Consider the following 15,152-nt stretch of genomic DNA (forward strand, 5'->3'; position numbering starts at 1 on the left):
AGGCAGGTCCTCTCAAAACATTTTAGAAGCAGCTGGACGAGCATTTAAAATGCCAGAGCATAGTAGGCTATGGGGCGAGTGCAGATAAATGTGTTGAGTGTAGTTTGATGTTATTTTGGACATGATGGGCTAAATGTCAAGTTTCTATGCTGTGTGACTCTCTGACTCAAACCTTCTCTGAATTCCTCAAGTACTCCAGACGCGGTCTCAGCAATACAGTTGAAACAACACTTCCCTACTTTTATACTCCATTCCTTTATCAATAAATGCCAGAATTCCATTTACCCTCATTAACTGTTGTACCTGCATTCTAGCTTTCTGTGACTCATACACAGCCAGATCCTTCTACGCAGAACCATTTTGCTGTTTCTTTCCATTTAGATAATACTTTGCCTTTTTATTCTTCTGACTAAAGTGAATATACTCATACTTATCCACGGTAAATTCCATTTGCCAACCTTTGGCCCATTTCACCTAACCTATCCATATCCATTTGTAAATATTTTTTACTTCATTGCAACTTACTTTTCAACTTATTCTACTGTCTGCAAATCTGGCTATAATACATTCTATTCCTGCATCCAGTTCATTAATATAGATTGTAAATAGTACCAACCCCCATGACACCTCACTAGTTACAACATGCCAACCCAAAAAAGACCCATTTAAGTCTGCTTACGTTGGTGAGCCAAACTTCTGTCCAAGCTAATATATTTTCACTAATATATCTTATGTATTTTCTCTTTGTATAATTACCCATTTTCCTTGCCACATATTCGAAGAACTCATGCAAATTAGTCAAACACAATTCACTCTTCATAAAACCATGTTCAAAGTCTGTGAGAAAATTTGTAGCTCGGGTGCTCATTGTTGTGGTTCTGTTCGCCGAGCTGAGAATTTGTGTTGCAGACGTTTCGTCCCCTATCTAGGTGACATCCTCAGTGCTTGGAAGCCTGCTGTGAAGCGCTTCTGTGATCTTTCCTCCGGCATTTGTAGTAGTTTGAATCTGCCGCTTCCAGTTGTCAGTTCCAGCTGTCCGCTGCAGTGGTTGGTATATTGGGTCCAGGTCGATGTGCTTATTGATGGTCCTTCGTTCTGGTGAGTTGTTGTCCGAGAGTGGCTGTTGGTTTGTGTGCTGTTATGAGTCCACAACATGAATTCGACTGGGACAACACTACTACTATAGAACAAGCCAAACAGAGAACAGCCAGGGAATTCCTAGAAGGCTCCCAAGCACTGAGGATGTCACCTAGACAGGGGACGAAACGTCTGCAACACAAATTCACAGCTCGGCGAACAGAACCACAACAAAAACCATGCTGACTGTGATGAAAAACAAAAGAATTGAAAATGCCCTAAATCAGAGACAAAAATAGAAATTGCTGGAAAAGCTCAACAGGTCTTGCAGCATCTGTGGAGAGAAAAATCAGAATTAACGTGTTGAACAATTCTGAGAAAGGGTCACTCGAACCGAAATGTTAAATCCGACTCTGATGAATTGCGTTTTGATTTTCCAAATGTCCATATACAGTATTACTTAATGGATTCCAACAATTTCTCAATGACAGACATAAATTAACTTGTCTATAGTTTCCTATTTTCTGCGTCTCTTAAAATGAGGGGCATTTTTCTAATCCATTCCAACTTAACTAGAATCTAAACAATTTTGAAATATTATAACCAATGCATCTACTATCTGTGCTGTCAATTTCTTTAAGACCCTAAGATGAAGGCCATCAGGCCTGGGGACCAGTCTGTCTTTAATTCCAATAGTTTGCTTAGTATACTTTCCCTAATGATGGCAATTGTTATAAGATTCTCCTTTATCCTGTATCCTTTACATTACTTGTTACTATTGGGAGGGTTTTAGTATCCTCCACCATGAAATCCAAGACAAAATGCTGACTTCGTGTTTCTGCCATTTTTGTGCTCCCCATTATTAACTAGTACCATCGTCTAAAGGATCAACGTCCACTTTAGCTACTCTCTTCCTCTTTATGTATTTCTCGAAGCTTTTGCTATATTTTTTTCATATTTTATGCATTTTTTTTCCAAATTCACCTTTGTTCTCTTTTTAAGTAACCCTTTATTGGTCTTTAAAGGTTTCCCAATCCTCCAGCCTGCCACAAAAACAGGGTTAGGGTTATGTGGTAATATATAAAGCGTTATAGTGTGTCTTCGTTTTTTCTCTTTGTTATCTTTAATTTCTTTGTTTAGCAATAGATGCTTTGCCCCAGTTACAATTTTTCTTTCCCTTTGTCATAAATTTTAGTTGGGAGGAACTGAACACCTTCTTTAAATGTCTGCCACTGACAATCAATAGTCTTACCTTTCAGTCTTCCTGCTCAATTCACTAAAGCCAAAAATGCTCTCAAGCCTGTGTAATTACCTTTATTAAACACGACAACATTAGTGTGGAACTCAAGCTTCTTGTCTTCAAACTGAATTTGAAATTACAGAATGTCATAATCACTCTTATCTACAGGATCCTTTACTTTGAGATAATTAATTAATCCTACTTCATTACAGAATACTAAATCCAAAATAACATGTAGCCAGACGAGGTAAAGATGGCAGATTTCCTTTCCTACAAGATATCAGTGTACCAATTGGATATTTTTGACATACAACAGCAGTTACATGATTGGTCTTAGACCAAATTTTATAAAATTTAATTCAAATTTCACCAGCACCAAATCTCTCACGATGGGGCCTGAGCCCTTACCCTGGGAACATTAGCCCAGTGATCTGGGTTACTTGGAGATATGGTAATGCAGTGATAAAGTAACTAATGTACAAGTCTTCTTGTATTATATCAACAGTTTAACTTTCAGGATTCTATGGTGTGGACATGCTTTCTGAATTATTATAGTTTCAAACACAAAGCTGCACAGGAATCAGTGGGATCTAAACTAATGGAGTGAAGTAACTTAAAAGTATATCCTATATCCAGATCTAAGATATAAAATGCTTTTGTTTGATATTAAGCGAGTTTTTTTAAGAAGATGATATATTGTCCAGAGAAAATAATCGATACCATTTACAGGTTTTCCTTTCTATTAATGTAGGTGCAAAATAAAATGTTACAAAAACCAACAGAAACTTATACTTGCCTAAAATCTACTTAAATATAAATCCAAGAATTAATAAGAATTCATATGTTCTTAATTCCTATGAATTCAATTAGGTTCTTTCGTGACATGCCTGGTGAGATAGCACCTTCAATTCAGCTGGAGATTGCATGAGTCTGACTGGGGTTCAGATAAAATAAAAACAACCCTTTCAGATGTTATGACTTAAACTGTAACTAAAAAACTTTTATTTAAAGAAACATTTCAGCAACAAATAGATAAAACAACAGAGTTCACTATAATGTTTCATTAATAATAAACAGTAAGACACTGTAGTGTTGTAGCAAAGGGATACCCTTGGAGTCAGGGCAAAAGCCATTGAAGTAAAGTTGCAAAACAACAATCGCTTTGGGAATAATTTCTCCAAATAGCAAAAGAGATCTAGAGAAGCAACTCTGCACTGAAGTTACAGAGATGTGCCAGAACTGTAAAGTGGAAATATTGGAGGACTTCAATTACTCCAAGTAATGTTAAAGCAAATGGTAAGAAGTCAGGAGGAATTTCTAAATATGTTAAGGAGCACATTTGCTGCTCTTGAACGGGGTGGCTTACTATGACACTAAGAGGATCTGGAATCACACGTAGACCAGACTAGGAAAGGATAGCAGATTTCTTTCCCTAAAAGACATTAGTGAACTAATCAATGACAGTAACTGAGACTATTTTTCAATTCAAGATTTATTGATTTAATTTAAATTCCACCATCTGTCATTTGGAACCCATGTCCCCAGAGCAATAGTTTGTGCCTCTGGATCATTAGTGCAGTCAGATTACTACAACGCCACCAACCCCATTTATGGATCTAGTTGTGGGAATGAGGTGAACCCAAAGTCTGTGGGTAACCCATTTAGGTTAAAGTGATTAGCAGAGAAGGAGCAATTTAAAGCAGATCTTTTACATTGGATGAGGGGTCACTAAAATGGAATAAGAGAGGATACAGCGAGGGTAAAATGGAACTACTTTGGCAGGAAAAACTGCAGCAGAACAAGAGGGAAAGGCAATGTTTCAGTTACAGTTTAGGGACACTTTTAGAGAATGAAACAGCTGTAGAAAAGGAGGCTGTTGAGGAGGAGTTGTCTACTGAGTCAGTATGGGTGGAAGTCAAACAGGAAAGGAGCAGTCACTTTGTTGGGTGTTTCCTATAGACCACCCAATAGCAGCAGAGAGATGGAAGGACAGATTGGACAGCAGATCTTAAAAAGGTGCAAATGTAACAGAGTTGTTGTTATGGGTGACTTCAACTTTCCCAATATTGATTGGAACCTCCTTAGTGCAGATGGTCAGGATGGAGCAGATTTTGTCAGGCGTGTCTAGGAGGAATTCCTGACTCAGTATGTAGATAAGCTGACGGGGGCGGGGGGTGGGGGTAAGGCCATATTGGATTTGGTGCCAGACAATGAGCCAGGCCAGTTGTCAGATCTCCCGGTGGGAGAGCATTTCGGTGACTATGACCACAACTGCCTCACCTTTACCATAGCAATGCAGAGGGATAGGAACAGACAATAAGGGAAGATATTTAATTGGGGAGAGGAAATTATACTGCTATTGGACAGACTATAAATTGGGAACAATTGTTCTAGAGTCAGAGATATACAGCGTGGAAACAGACCCTTTGGTCCAACTCGTCCATGCCAACCAGATATCCTAACCTAATCTAATCCCATTTGCCAGCACTTGGCCCATATCCCTCTAAAGCCTTCCTATGCCCATCCAGATGCCTTTTAAATGCTGCAATTGTACTAAATGCTCCAGCACTTCCTCTGGCAGTTCATTCCATACACACACCACCCTCTGCCTGAAAACGTTGCCCCTGAGATCCCTTTTATATCTTTCCCCTCACACCCTAAACCTATGCCCCTCTAGTTCTGGACTCCCCCAGCCCAGGAAAAATACTTTGCCCATTTATCCTATCTATGCCCCTCATGATTTTATAAACCTCTATAAGGTCACCCCTCAGACTCCAACGCTACAAGGAAAACAGCCCCAGCCTATTCTCTCTATAGCTGAAATGGTACAATCCTGGCAACATCCTTGTAAATCTTTTCTGAATCCTTTCGAGTTTAACTGTTTTCTACAGGAGATGCACAACAGAAATGTGGAGGCTGTTTAAGAAGCACTTGTTGCGAGTGTTGGATAACTTTGTCCCACTGAAACAGGCAAGAAATTGGAGGGTGAAAGAGCCTTGGATGATGAGAATCTCATCAAGAGGAAGGAGGAAGCTTACTTAAGGTTGAGGAAGTAAGGATCTGGCACAGCTTGGAGGATTACAAGGTAGCTAGGAAAGAACTCAAAATGGACTGAGGATAACTGGGGGGGGGGGGCGCACAAAAAAGTCTTGGTGGGAAGGATTAAGGGATTTCCAAAGGTGTTCTACACTTATGTGAGGAATAAGAGAATGATCAGAGAGAGGGTAGGGCTGATCAGGGATAGTGGAAACCCTAAATGAGTTTTTGCTTCAGTATTCACTAGAAAGTGGGACCTCGTTCATAGCGAGAACACTGTGGACCAGGTTAATAGGCTTGAACAAATTGATATTAAGAAAGTGGATGTGCTGGAAATTTTGGGAAGCATAGATAAGTCTCCAGGGCTGGACCAGATATATCCAAGGTTACTAAGGGAAGCGAGGAATGAGATTGTTGTGCCTCTGGCAATGATCTTTGCATCCTCACTCCCCATGGGAGTAGTACCAGATGATTGGAGAGATGCAAATTTTGTTCCTCTGTTCAAGTAAGGGAATAGGGAAACCCCTGGGAATTACAGACCAGTCAGTCTTACGTGTGTAGTAAGCAAAGTATGTAAAGGACTTATGATGATTTGGAAAAACATAGTTTGATTAAAGATAATTAGAATGGCTTTGTGAGGGGCAGGTCATGCCTCACAAGCCTTATTGAGTTCTAGAGGATGTGACGAAAGTCGAGCAGTGTAAGTGGTGTATATAGATTTCAGTAAAGGCATTTGATAAGGTTACCCATTTTAGGCTCATTCAGGATGTTAGGAGGTACGCAATATAGGAAAATCTGGCTGTCTGTATACAGAATTGGCTAGCCGAAAGAAGACAGCAAGTGGTTGTGAATGGAAGTATTCTGCCTAGAGGCCGATGACCAGTGGTGTCTTGCAGGGATCGGTTCTTGAGCTTCTGCTTTTTGTAGTTTTTATAAATGACTTGGATGAAGAAGTGGAAGACTGGGTTAGTAAGTTTGCCAATGATACAAACATCGATGGTGTTGGATAGTCTCGAGGGCTGTTGCAGGCTACAACAAGACATTAACAGGATGTGGAGCTGGGTAAGAAGTGGATAAATGCGAAGTGATTCATTTTGGAAAGTCTAATTTAAATGCTGAATACAGGGTTAGAGACAGGATTCCTGGCAGTGTGGAGGAGCAGGGGATCTTGGGACCATGTACATAGATCCCTCAAAGTTGCCACCAAGTTGATCGGGTTGTTAAGAATGCTTTTGGTGTTTTGGCTTTCATTAGAGGTTTTGCTGCAGTTCTCTAAAATGCTGGTTAGACCACACTTGGAGTATTGTGTCCAGTTCTGAACACCTCATTATAGGAAGGGTGTAGATGTGTTAGAGAGGGTGTAATAGAGATTTACCAGGATGTTGCCTGGGTTGCAAGTATGTGTTATGAAGAGAGGTTGAGTGAACTTGGGCTTTTCACACTGGAGAGAAGAAGGGAGGTGACTTGATAGAGGTGTATAAGGTAATGAAAGGCCTAGATAGATGAGATAGCCAGAGTCTTTTCCCCAGGACAGAAATGGCTGTCACAAGGTGTCATAATTTTGAGGTGATTGGGGGAAAGTATAGGGAGATGTCAGAGGTAGGTTATTTACACAGAGAGTTTGGTTGCGTGGAATGCACTGCCAGTGGTGGTAGTAGAGTCAGACACACTAGGGACATTTAAGCAACTGCTGGACAAACCCATGGATGGTAATAAATTGAGGGGTGTGTAGGTTAGGTTGGTCTTAGATTAAGATAAATGCTCTGCACAACATGACGAGCCGAAGGGCCTGTACTGTGCTGTACTGTTCTATATTCTGGAAGAAGATGGTATTTGCTGCAAACAAGAAAAGTTTGAGGGGCAGATGAAGAGGAGAAGAAAGACAGGTGAAGATAAAATATGAGAATAGAATTGTGGTCAAAACATACTGGAATCCAAGATGTTCTACCAGCAAGTTAATAGTAAGTGGGTTGCAAAAGGCAGTATGGGATCTATCGGGGACAAAGAGAATGATGCATGCTTAGAGATGCAGGGCAAGCTAGAATACTTCGTAAGTATATTGTATTGGTGTCTACGACGGAAGAGGGCATTGACAAATTATCGATGAAAGCAGAGATAGTAAATGTTTGAAGTCAAAATTGACAGGTGGAATGTAATAGAACAGCTGGTTGTAATTAAAATCAATAAATCATGTAGCCTGGATTTGTAGCACAGTTTGCTGAAGAAAAGTGGGATAGCAGAAGAGTTTGCCATAATCATTCAAACTTACCTAGTTATGGGAGAGGCAGGAGAATGTAGGAAAGTCACAAACATGACCCCGTTCATAAAATATTAAGCAGCTCTTGGAGAGTTTTGAATTAATTAAAGATGGCTAAGATGAATTTGTAAAAGGCAACCTATGCTTAACTAGCTGAAGTAAATGGAAGTTGATGACAAAATAAAATGGATGTTATCCATGTGGTTTTTAAGAAAGGCTTTTAGCAATATACGACATAGAAGGTTGGTTAACAAAAGAACTGAAGCTTTTGGAATAGAAACGTGATTGTCACCTTGGATATAAATTACCCTCAGGACAGAAAACATCAAGTCACAGTAAATGGCTGTTTCTCAGATTGGAGTACACAATGGTCTCCCTCAAAGGTTAGTTAATATATGCTTATTGATAGATATTTTGAATATTGGAGAAGAGTAGAATTGAAAATGTCAATGATGCCAAACTCTGAAGTTGGCAAACAGTAAGGATGATACCAATAGATGGTTAGCAGAATGAGCAGACAACGAGCAAATGCAATTTAATGCAAACAAGTGACAAGGAGAGTCTAACATATTAAATTCTACAAGGAGAGATGGACCTGGGGCTTGTGTGCAAAAATCTTTAAATGTAGTTGAACAAATTGGAAGAATAGTCAACAAAGAATATATGATTTTGAATCTCATATAGAGACACTCTTTACAAAAGCTGGAAAGTTGTGCTTTATGAAGCTCTGGTCGAGCCACGACCAAAGTATGGTGTCCAGTTGTCAGCACAATTTAGGAAGCATGTGAGGATTCAGAGAAAATGTACCATAATGGTTCAAGAAGGGAGTGTAGCTACTAGATTAGATTGGAGAACTATGGTTGTTCTCCTTGGAGAGTTTAAGGGAGGAATTGAAGCTGTTCCTGTTAGCTGATGGTAAATGGACTAGGAGTCATGAAGTGGTAATTTGCTGGAACTCTCTGCCTACAATGATGGAGAAAGCTGAGATAATCATTAATTTTTTTTAAAAAACTGGATGAGCATTTGAGAGAAATAAGCTTGCAGAACTTCAGGAAAACAGTTGAGGAAAGGGACTGGCGGATTGCTCGAAAATGAGATGGCATATGCTTGCTGAGGCAAAGAGATGCATTCTGTGCTGTAATGACTCTAGCCAAACATGGGCCAACATCTTCAATACAGTTAGTATGGAAACAATATATTTAATCTATCACAAATACAGGATGAAGCTTACCAGAAAATGCTTCTCACTGAATCTAAACAAAATTTTAATAATACACTGAAGATCTTTATATGAAATTATTAAAAAGAACGTTTGTGCATCAAACTTTTGTAACATTCTGCTAGATAACACCTTGAAACTATTGCAGCCGTAAAGGACAAAATAAAAATCACACATCAGGTTATAGTCCAACAGGTTTATGTGGAAGCACTAGTTTTCGGAGCACTGCTCTTTCATCAGGTAGCAATGATTTTTATAGATGAATGAGTAAAAATGGTTCACTTGTATTGATCTTGTGATGATCAGTTTCTTTGTAAAGGCATTTCATTTGTATGTGTACTGTGTTCAAGATAAGAAAAATAGATCTTTTACAGTTAGTGTTTTGTTTTAGGAGGAATCCCTGGAAGGAACATACCACAGCCTCCCCCTCAATCTTTGAAACTTTCTGCACTGGCCAATATGGCTAAAACCTTTGCAGTCAGTAATGCAGGTAATTTTTAAAATATATTTCTCCAGCTTTTAAGACTTAAATACTGTGGAAAATGGTAGTTATTGAACATTTTACAGCTATGCATGCTTCACACCACTCTTTTTCTCACCTTCTCCTGAAGACATTGACTTTTGCCAACTTACAGTTGCATAGTCATTGGCCACCACTTTTTAAGTTACCCACAAGGCAACTTCCTTCACATGCAACCTTCTCATCAATGGACTTATTGAAACCAAAGCATAATCCTGACATTAATGACATGATCACAGACATTACTTGTGGAATATTTAGGATATTTTGAAAAGACAATCAATTGGAATTTTGATTTACTGTACTGAAACAGAAGACATGCCAACTCCAAATTTTCCTTCCCGTTATTAATATTAACTTCAGCAGAAATCTAGCGAAACCCGTGGTAGCCCCATGTTCTGAAACTGGATTTATTAACTGGAATCAAGGCTGATGAATGACGACAAAATATGGTAAGAAGCTCTTGTGCTCTAATAAAGGTTTTACTGCAAATACAATTCCTTATAATCATTCTCAACTGAATGTTCTAACTGAGGAACACCAAAGGTTTAAAGAATGTTCAGATCAAATGACACTGGTCTTGGCTTGATAATAACTTTATAATGGAGAATTTTTTTAAGACCATGACACAGACAATCAGAGATGTAGTGGGTAAATGAGCCATTGTAGCATTGATTTATATAAGTCAGAGATAGCCAATTTTATTTCCCAGCTTTTGAATAACTGAGTTCTGCTGGTGTGGTCTTTGGGTGCTACAAATGGTATATTTTGCTACGCAGAATAATAATCTGCTAGAACTCCTGCACCAGGAAACAATAAGGTTTGTCTGTATGCTCGTAGGTTGAACAGCCTTCCAATATTATTGTTTAGGGTAATGTATCAGCACTGGCATTGCAGTGAAGTGTTAGGCAAGTGATGGGTCCTGTGAGCTGTGAAAAGTAGTTACATTCAGTAAAGAGGCACAATAAGTGACAATTCCATAAGGTTCATTTGTGCATAGAGGTAAGAAGAAAAAGATTTTAGAAACCAACATCCTGATATTTGCATAATTTCATTTGTTTATCAGATAAAGAAGAGAATTTTGAAGAACAGTTATCCACAGGAGCCAGGAATGCAGAATCTGACAATAAGGAAGAAGCAAAAAGACAAGAAATTACATTAGGAGACCAGAGAATCCTGCTTCCTCCACCTCGCAGGAAAAATCTGCAACAAGGGAACAAAGAACAAAGTATAAATCCTGTACCACTTCCAAGAAAATCTGTAGCATTGCAAAAAAGTCTAATTCAGGATGAAATGACCAGCACAGAAAAGCAGTCATCATTGTATTCAATATCAACAAGGAAAGTGGTCAATGACTGGGAAGAAAAAGAGAATAATGAAGAATGTTTACCATCCGAAGGTAGAGCTGACCATTTAATTAAGTTCTAAAGATGAATTATATCAGAAACTCTATGTTTAACTCTGTTTCTCTCTCCATGGATACTGCTAGACCTGCTAAGTTTCTCCAATATTTTCTTTATTTCAGATTTCCAACATCTGCAGTATTTTACTTTTATTTGTCTTTTTTTTCCAAAATTCAGTAATGTAATTAAAAGGTCAAGACTTGTAATTAGGGAAATGACTTACCACTATTTTCATTTCTAGACTATTTTACACAGAATTTCGGTACAGGCAATACATACTATACAAAGCGCATACAGCTAATCATATGTACAGCATATGTAAGATACAGCAAGTATTGAAATCTGTTGTGATACCGTACACCATACCAAGTTAGAGTCAAGAGTGTGGTGCTGGCTACCTCTGAAAAACAATTGAATCAGCTGAGCAACCCAATGAAACCAGAAAGTATGAAGTTGGCTAATCCTTTGTTTAAAAATTGAAAATTAGTTTGTTTATTTTTAAGAAGTTACTTGCTGCAGGTCAGGTAGCATCCGAGGAGCAGAAGAATCGATGTGTCAGGCATAAGCCTTTCATCAGAAATGAGGCTGCACATACCACACCACACTCTCGACTCTGATCTCCAGCATCTGCAGTCCTCACTTTCTCCTAGTTCTTTTACCATACCAAGTCACTTCACTATTTATGACTTATTTCACTGTTAAAGGTAGAAAATAGAGACAACCTATTTCTACCATTTTGCTTCACAGCTTTGAATAGAAGCCTCAGGGAACTCTCAGAATCAATGGTTGAGATGTTCCTTGGTGCAGAAAAAAATCTCATGTTCTAAGAAAAAAGTTTAATTTGAAAATTGAAGGCTTATAAGATTGAAAGGTACCTGCTCAATAACAGGTAGATGCACTTTAGACTTCACTCATTGCAACCAGCTCCTTGAGATTCTGACCAATTCACATACAGGCTAGAAGTATGAGATTAAGGATAGAATTTAATGCTCACCCCTCGAAGTCAATTCAAAGGTTTGCTTGTGCTCTCCCAGGAAGGAGAGAAATTAGTCATTGAAAGGCACTCTGCGTTTGATCGAGAAACTTGGCATCAGGAAGTAAGTCCCATTGAGAGCCACCCCTTGCTCTTCAACCCTTGCTCCATCCAAACTGGAGACCCCATTCCACCCTCACAGGAAGGGGATGGAAAACAGCATTTTTTTAAACACAGCTTAGCTGTGCTAATCAGTGTTTCTCCCCTTTCTATTTACAAACCACCATCCTTCACAACCATTTCTCCAAGTGAGAATGCTGGCTACCTCTGAAAAACAATTGAATCAGCTGAGCAACCCAATGAAACCAGAAAGTATGAAGTTGGCTAATCCTTTGTTTAAAAATTGAAAATTAGTTTGTTTATTTTTAAGAAGTTACTTGTTACAGTTTGGTTTTCTCCTGCCATGCCACCATACTTAGTCTCATAACCTGTCATTACGAGTATGAAACCAGCTGCTGAGTTGGTGATGATCGTCCAGTTTATTTCCTCTTTCCTGTCTTCTTTTCATTTATATATTGTTAAAATGATAAGAAACTGGCAGCAGACAGGACCTAATGAATTGTGGATATGGATTTGCAAAACAAGCCTCCATATTAAGCTTCTATTGATCATTCAAGTTTGGAAAATCAGAATTGTACAATTCTGTTTGGTGTCTCTGCGCTGTCTTACTGGCAGAGCATGTCACTGCTCACTCCCTATAGCCTGTTACTTGTCATTTATCAGCACAAACCTGAATGTTATCCAGGTCTAACTGCACAAGGAAATGGTTCAGTATAAGTCATGGATGATAGCAAATACTGCCATCATCTGTGAACTTCCCATTGCTAACCTTGTGATGGTTGTGCAAAGGACACCAGTCCTGCAGTTAAAATCAAGGATGTATATGTAGTACAGAGATTAATGGTTTTCAGGGATGGAGGAAGTTACAGAAACATGGGAGAGGCAAAGCTCATGAAGGAATCTGGAAAGCAAGATTGAAGATTTTGAAATTGGACATTTTGGACTGCAAGCATTATTAATGGATGGGAATAGGCAAAGGCCCAGATATGAAAGAGGTTTGGATAAAATCATGTGTATCCTGTGTGGACAATGGGTAGCTCACTAGAAAAGCATTGGAATAGTCCAATCTGAGTATTATAAAGGCATAGTGTTTTAGCAGCAAATGAACAGAGACAGGAACAATTGTTTTGTTTCAGTAAATAGATGACCTTAGAGATGAATGGCTATATGTTTGGAAGTTCATCTAGATTAAATAGATGCCAATAATTACAGCCTCTGGTAGGGATCAGGCAACAGAGATTTGATGGGGATCAAAACAATAGCTGTAGTCATCTCAACATTTAATTAAGGAAAACTTCAGGTCATCTAGGAATGAATGTTGAATATGACATGTGACGGTAGACAGAGATTGGGTCCGTCCGTATACATGTTGAACTTGACGCTGTCATTGAACGTGTACGAGAAATGAAAGCTGATTCAGGCAAACATTAAGCCAAACCCACTGGCATCTCTCCCCATTAGAAAGAGAGATAGATATACATTTGGCTGTATAGCTTGGTTATATAGGGACATTATTCCACATAAAGTGTTGGACAAGGTATGGAAGAAGGTCCTCCATGAACTGGGACAGAGATTGAAACTACCCAGTCAGCATTATTCTACACTATCCCTGAGGTCAATCAACTACAGGTTAGGCAGACTGTAAGAAGGCTTTAAAAGTATTTGTAATTAATCTTTCTTATAGGGGGGGCACTTGTGGAACCAACTCAACTGAACAAAGTGACTCTACGGCTAATAGAAAGTAAACCCTCAGTCCTAATCTGAGCTCTGTTGAAGCTATATTAGGTGTCCATAGGTGTTTTTTTCTGATATTCATGATACTTTGAACTTGCAGGAAAACAGTTAAACCTTCTAATTTTTTCAAATCTATTAAATGATATGGAAATTGAATGCCATGTGCAGTTTCTAAAGAAATCCAGATACTGTCTTAACCAGAAAGAATGCCATTCTGCATTATTTAAAAACAACTCTGACATTTTCAAGGCTTCAGTTCTGCCAGATTCTGGGGGCATCATGATGTTAACAAGATGGTAGTCTGTTTCAAACAAGAAATCCAGTTACAATTATTCCCTTACCAGTAGATTGTCCTGCTTCACCTCACTATTAAAAATATAGTACGGCAGTTAAACAGAAAATTTGAACACTGGTTCTTCCCCTTCTTCATTGTCCAGTTTATATTGCCCATTATTTATTTGGAAAAGTAATGTAATTAATATTAAAAATGTTCAAAGAATGTCAGATTCTGTATTAATCACTATTAACCTTACAGATAAAGGTGAAACCTACGTAACAGCACTGTTACCTACAGCTAACTTGAAAGGCACAGAAGAAGCAACTTTAACTTTAGAAGAAAATCTTTCCAATCAGTATTGAAGAAGAGTGCTTAAGAATCTGAAGTGGTCTTTCAAGGAGAAAAATACTTCAGCATAAACAGACTAAAAATTGCGCAGATGTCTGTCCAGTATACCTCACTGAAATATCCTGCAAAAATCAGAAACAGGACATGATTTCAATCATTTTTGATACAATTTATTAAAATGTATAATAGAAAATAGGAAATAAAATATTTTAAGCTGAACGTACAGAAATATCTCAGAGCAGAGCACCGTACATTACTTTTACTGTTTGTTTTTACAGATTCATTATTGGCTGCATTATAGCTATTTAATGTTTTGATCTGGAACAGGAATCCAGGACAAGCTACGAGATGCACTACCTCTTCATTGTGCAAATGTCCAGTTTTTACTTCAGGGTTATCTTGCAGACTGGAGAGATTAAAATAGGTACCAATGGAGGGGGGAGGGGGAACCTAGCTTTTCTCAACAGCACTTTCTCAGAGCAGATTTAGCATTGTGCCTGTCATTATAAATTGTTGAAAGAAAAGCAGTTATATTTTTGCCTCATTGTGCTTATCAAAGTTCAGTAATAAATTTACTGAACCAAGATGACTGAGGAAGGGCCATTGGCATTTTTATCTGACAGTGAAGAACTGCAGCAATGGGAATCCTTTGGAATCTACAAGTGGCACCAACTCCTCATTCAACCAACTTGCAATAAACAAGATCCAGTGGCAAATCAATCCTATTTATCGTGATAAACATGAATGATATCAACAAATTCTTAATGATTTTGAATGATCTATGTTACAGCACTTTTCAGGTGCTCCAATCCAATAAGGGCAAATCGGCTTTGATGATTTAAACTTGTCCTACCCTCTTCAACTCTGACTCCCTGTCCAAAGCCTTCATGTTTCACCAGTTGTCACTTTAGAGTGTTGAATGAATTGTTAGATTCATTCTGACAGAAT

General features: G+C 38.5%; 1 protein-coding gene across 4 annotated transcripts in view; it reads left to right on the plus strand.

Moving 5' to 3' along the window:
• The window catches only part of carmil2 (capping protein regulator and myosin 1 linker 2), a 179,955-nt gene extending 165,215 nt beyond the window's left edge, over positions 1–14,740 (plus strand). For 3 of the 4 annotated variants that reach the window (XM_043707061.1, XM_043707062.1, XM_043707064.1), the window contains 3 exons: positions 9,221–9,319; positions 10,416–10,748; positions 14,115–14,740. In XM_043707061.1, coding sequence (XP_043562996.1) covers positions 9,221–9,319; positions 10,416–10,748; positions 14,115–14,218 — 536 coding nt within the window. In that variant the 3' untranslated portion in view covers positions 14,219–14,740. Of the gene's footprint in view, positions 1–9,220; positions 9,320–9,715; positions 9,945–10,415; positions 10,749–14,114 lie in introns of those variants that run through there. The other variant, XM_043707063.1, reaches the window with a different exon arrangement.
• The last annotated feature ends 412 nt before the right edge of the window (positions 14,741–15,152 follow it).

This window comes from Chiloscyllium plagiosum, chromosome 17 (assembly GCF_004010195.1).
Source record: "Chiloscyllium plagiosum isolate BGI_BamShark_2017 chromosome 17, ASM401019v2, whole genome shotgun sequence".
NCBI classification, from domain to species: Eukaryota; Metazoa; Chordata; class Chondrichthyes; order Orectolobiformes; family Hemiscylliidae; genus Chiloscyllium; species Chiloscyllium plagiosum.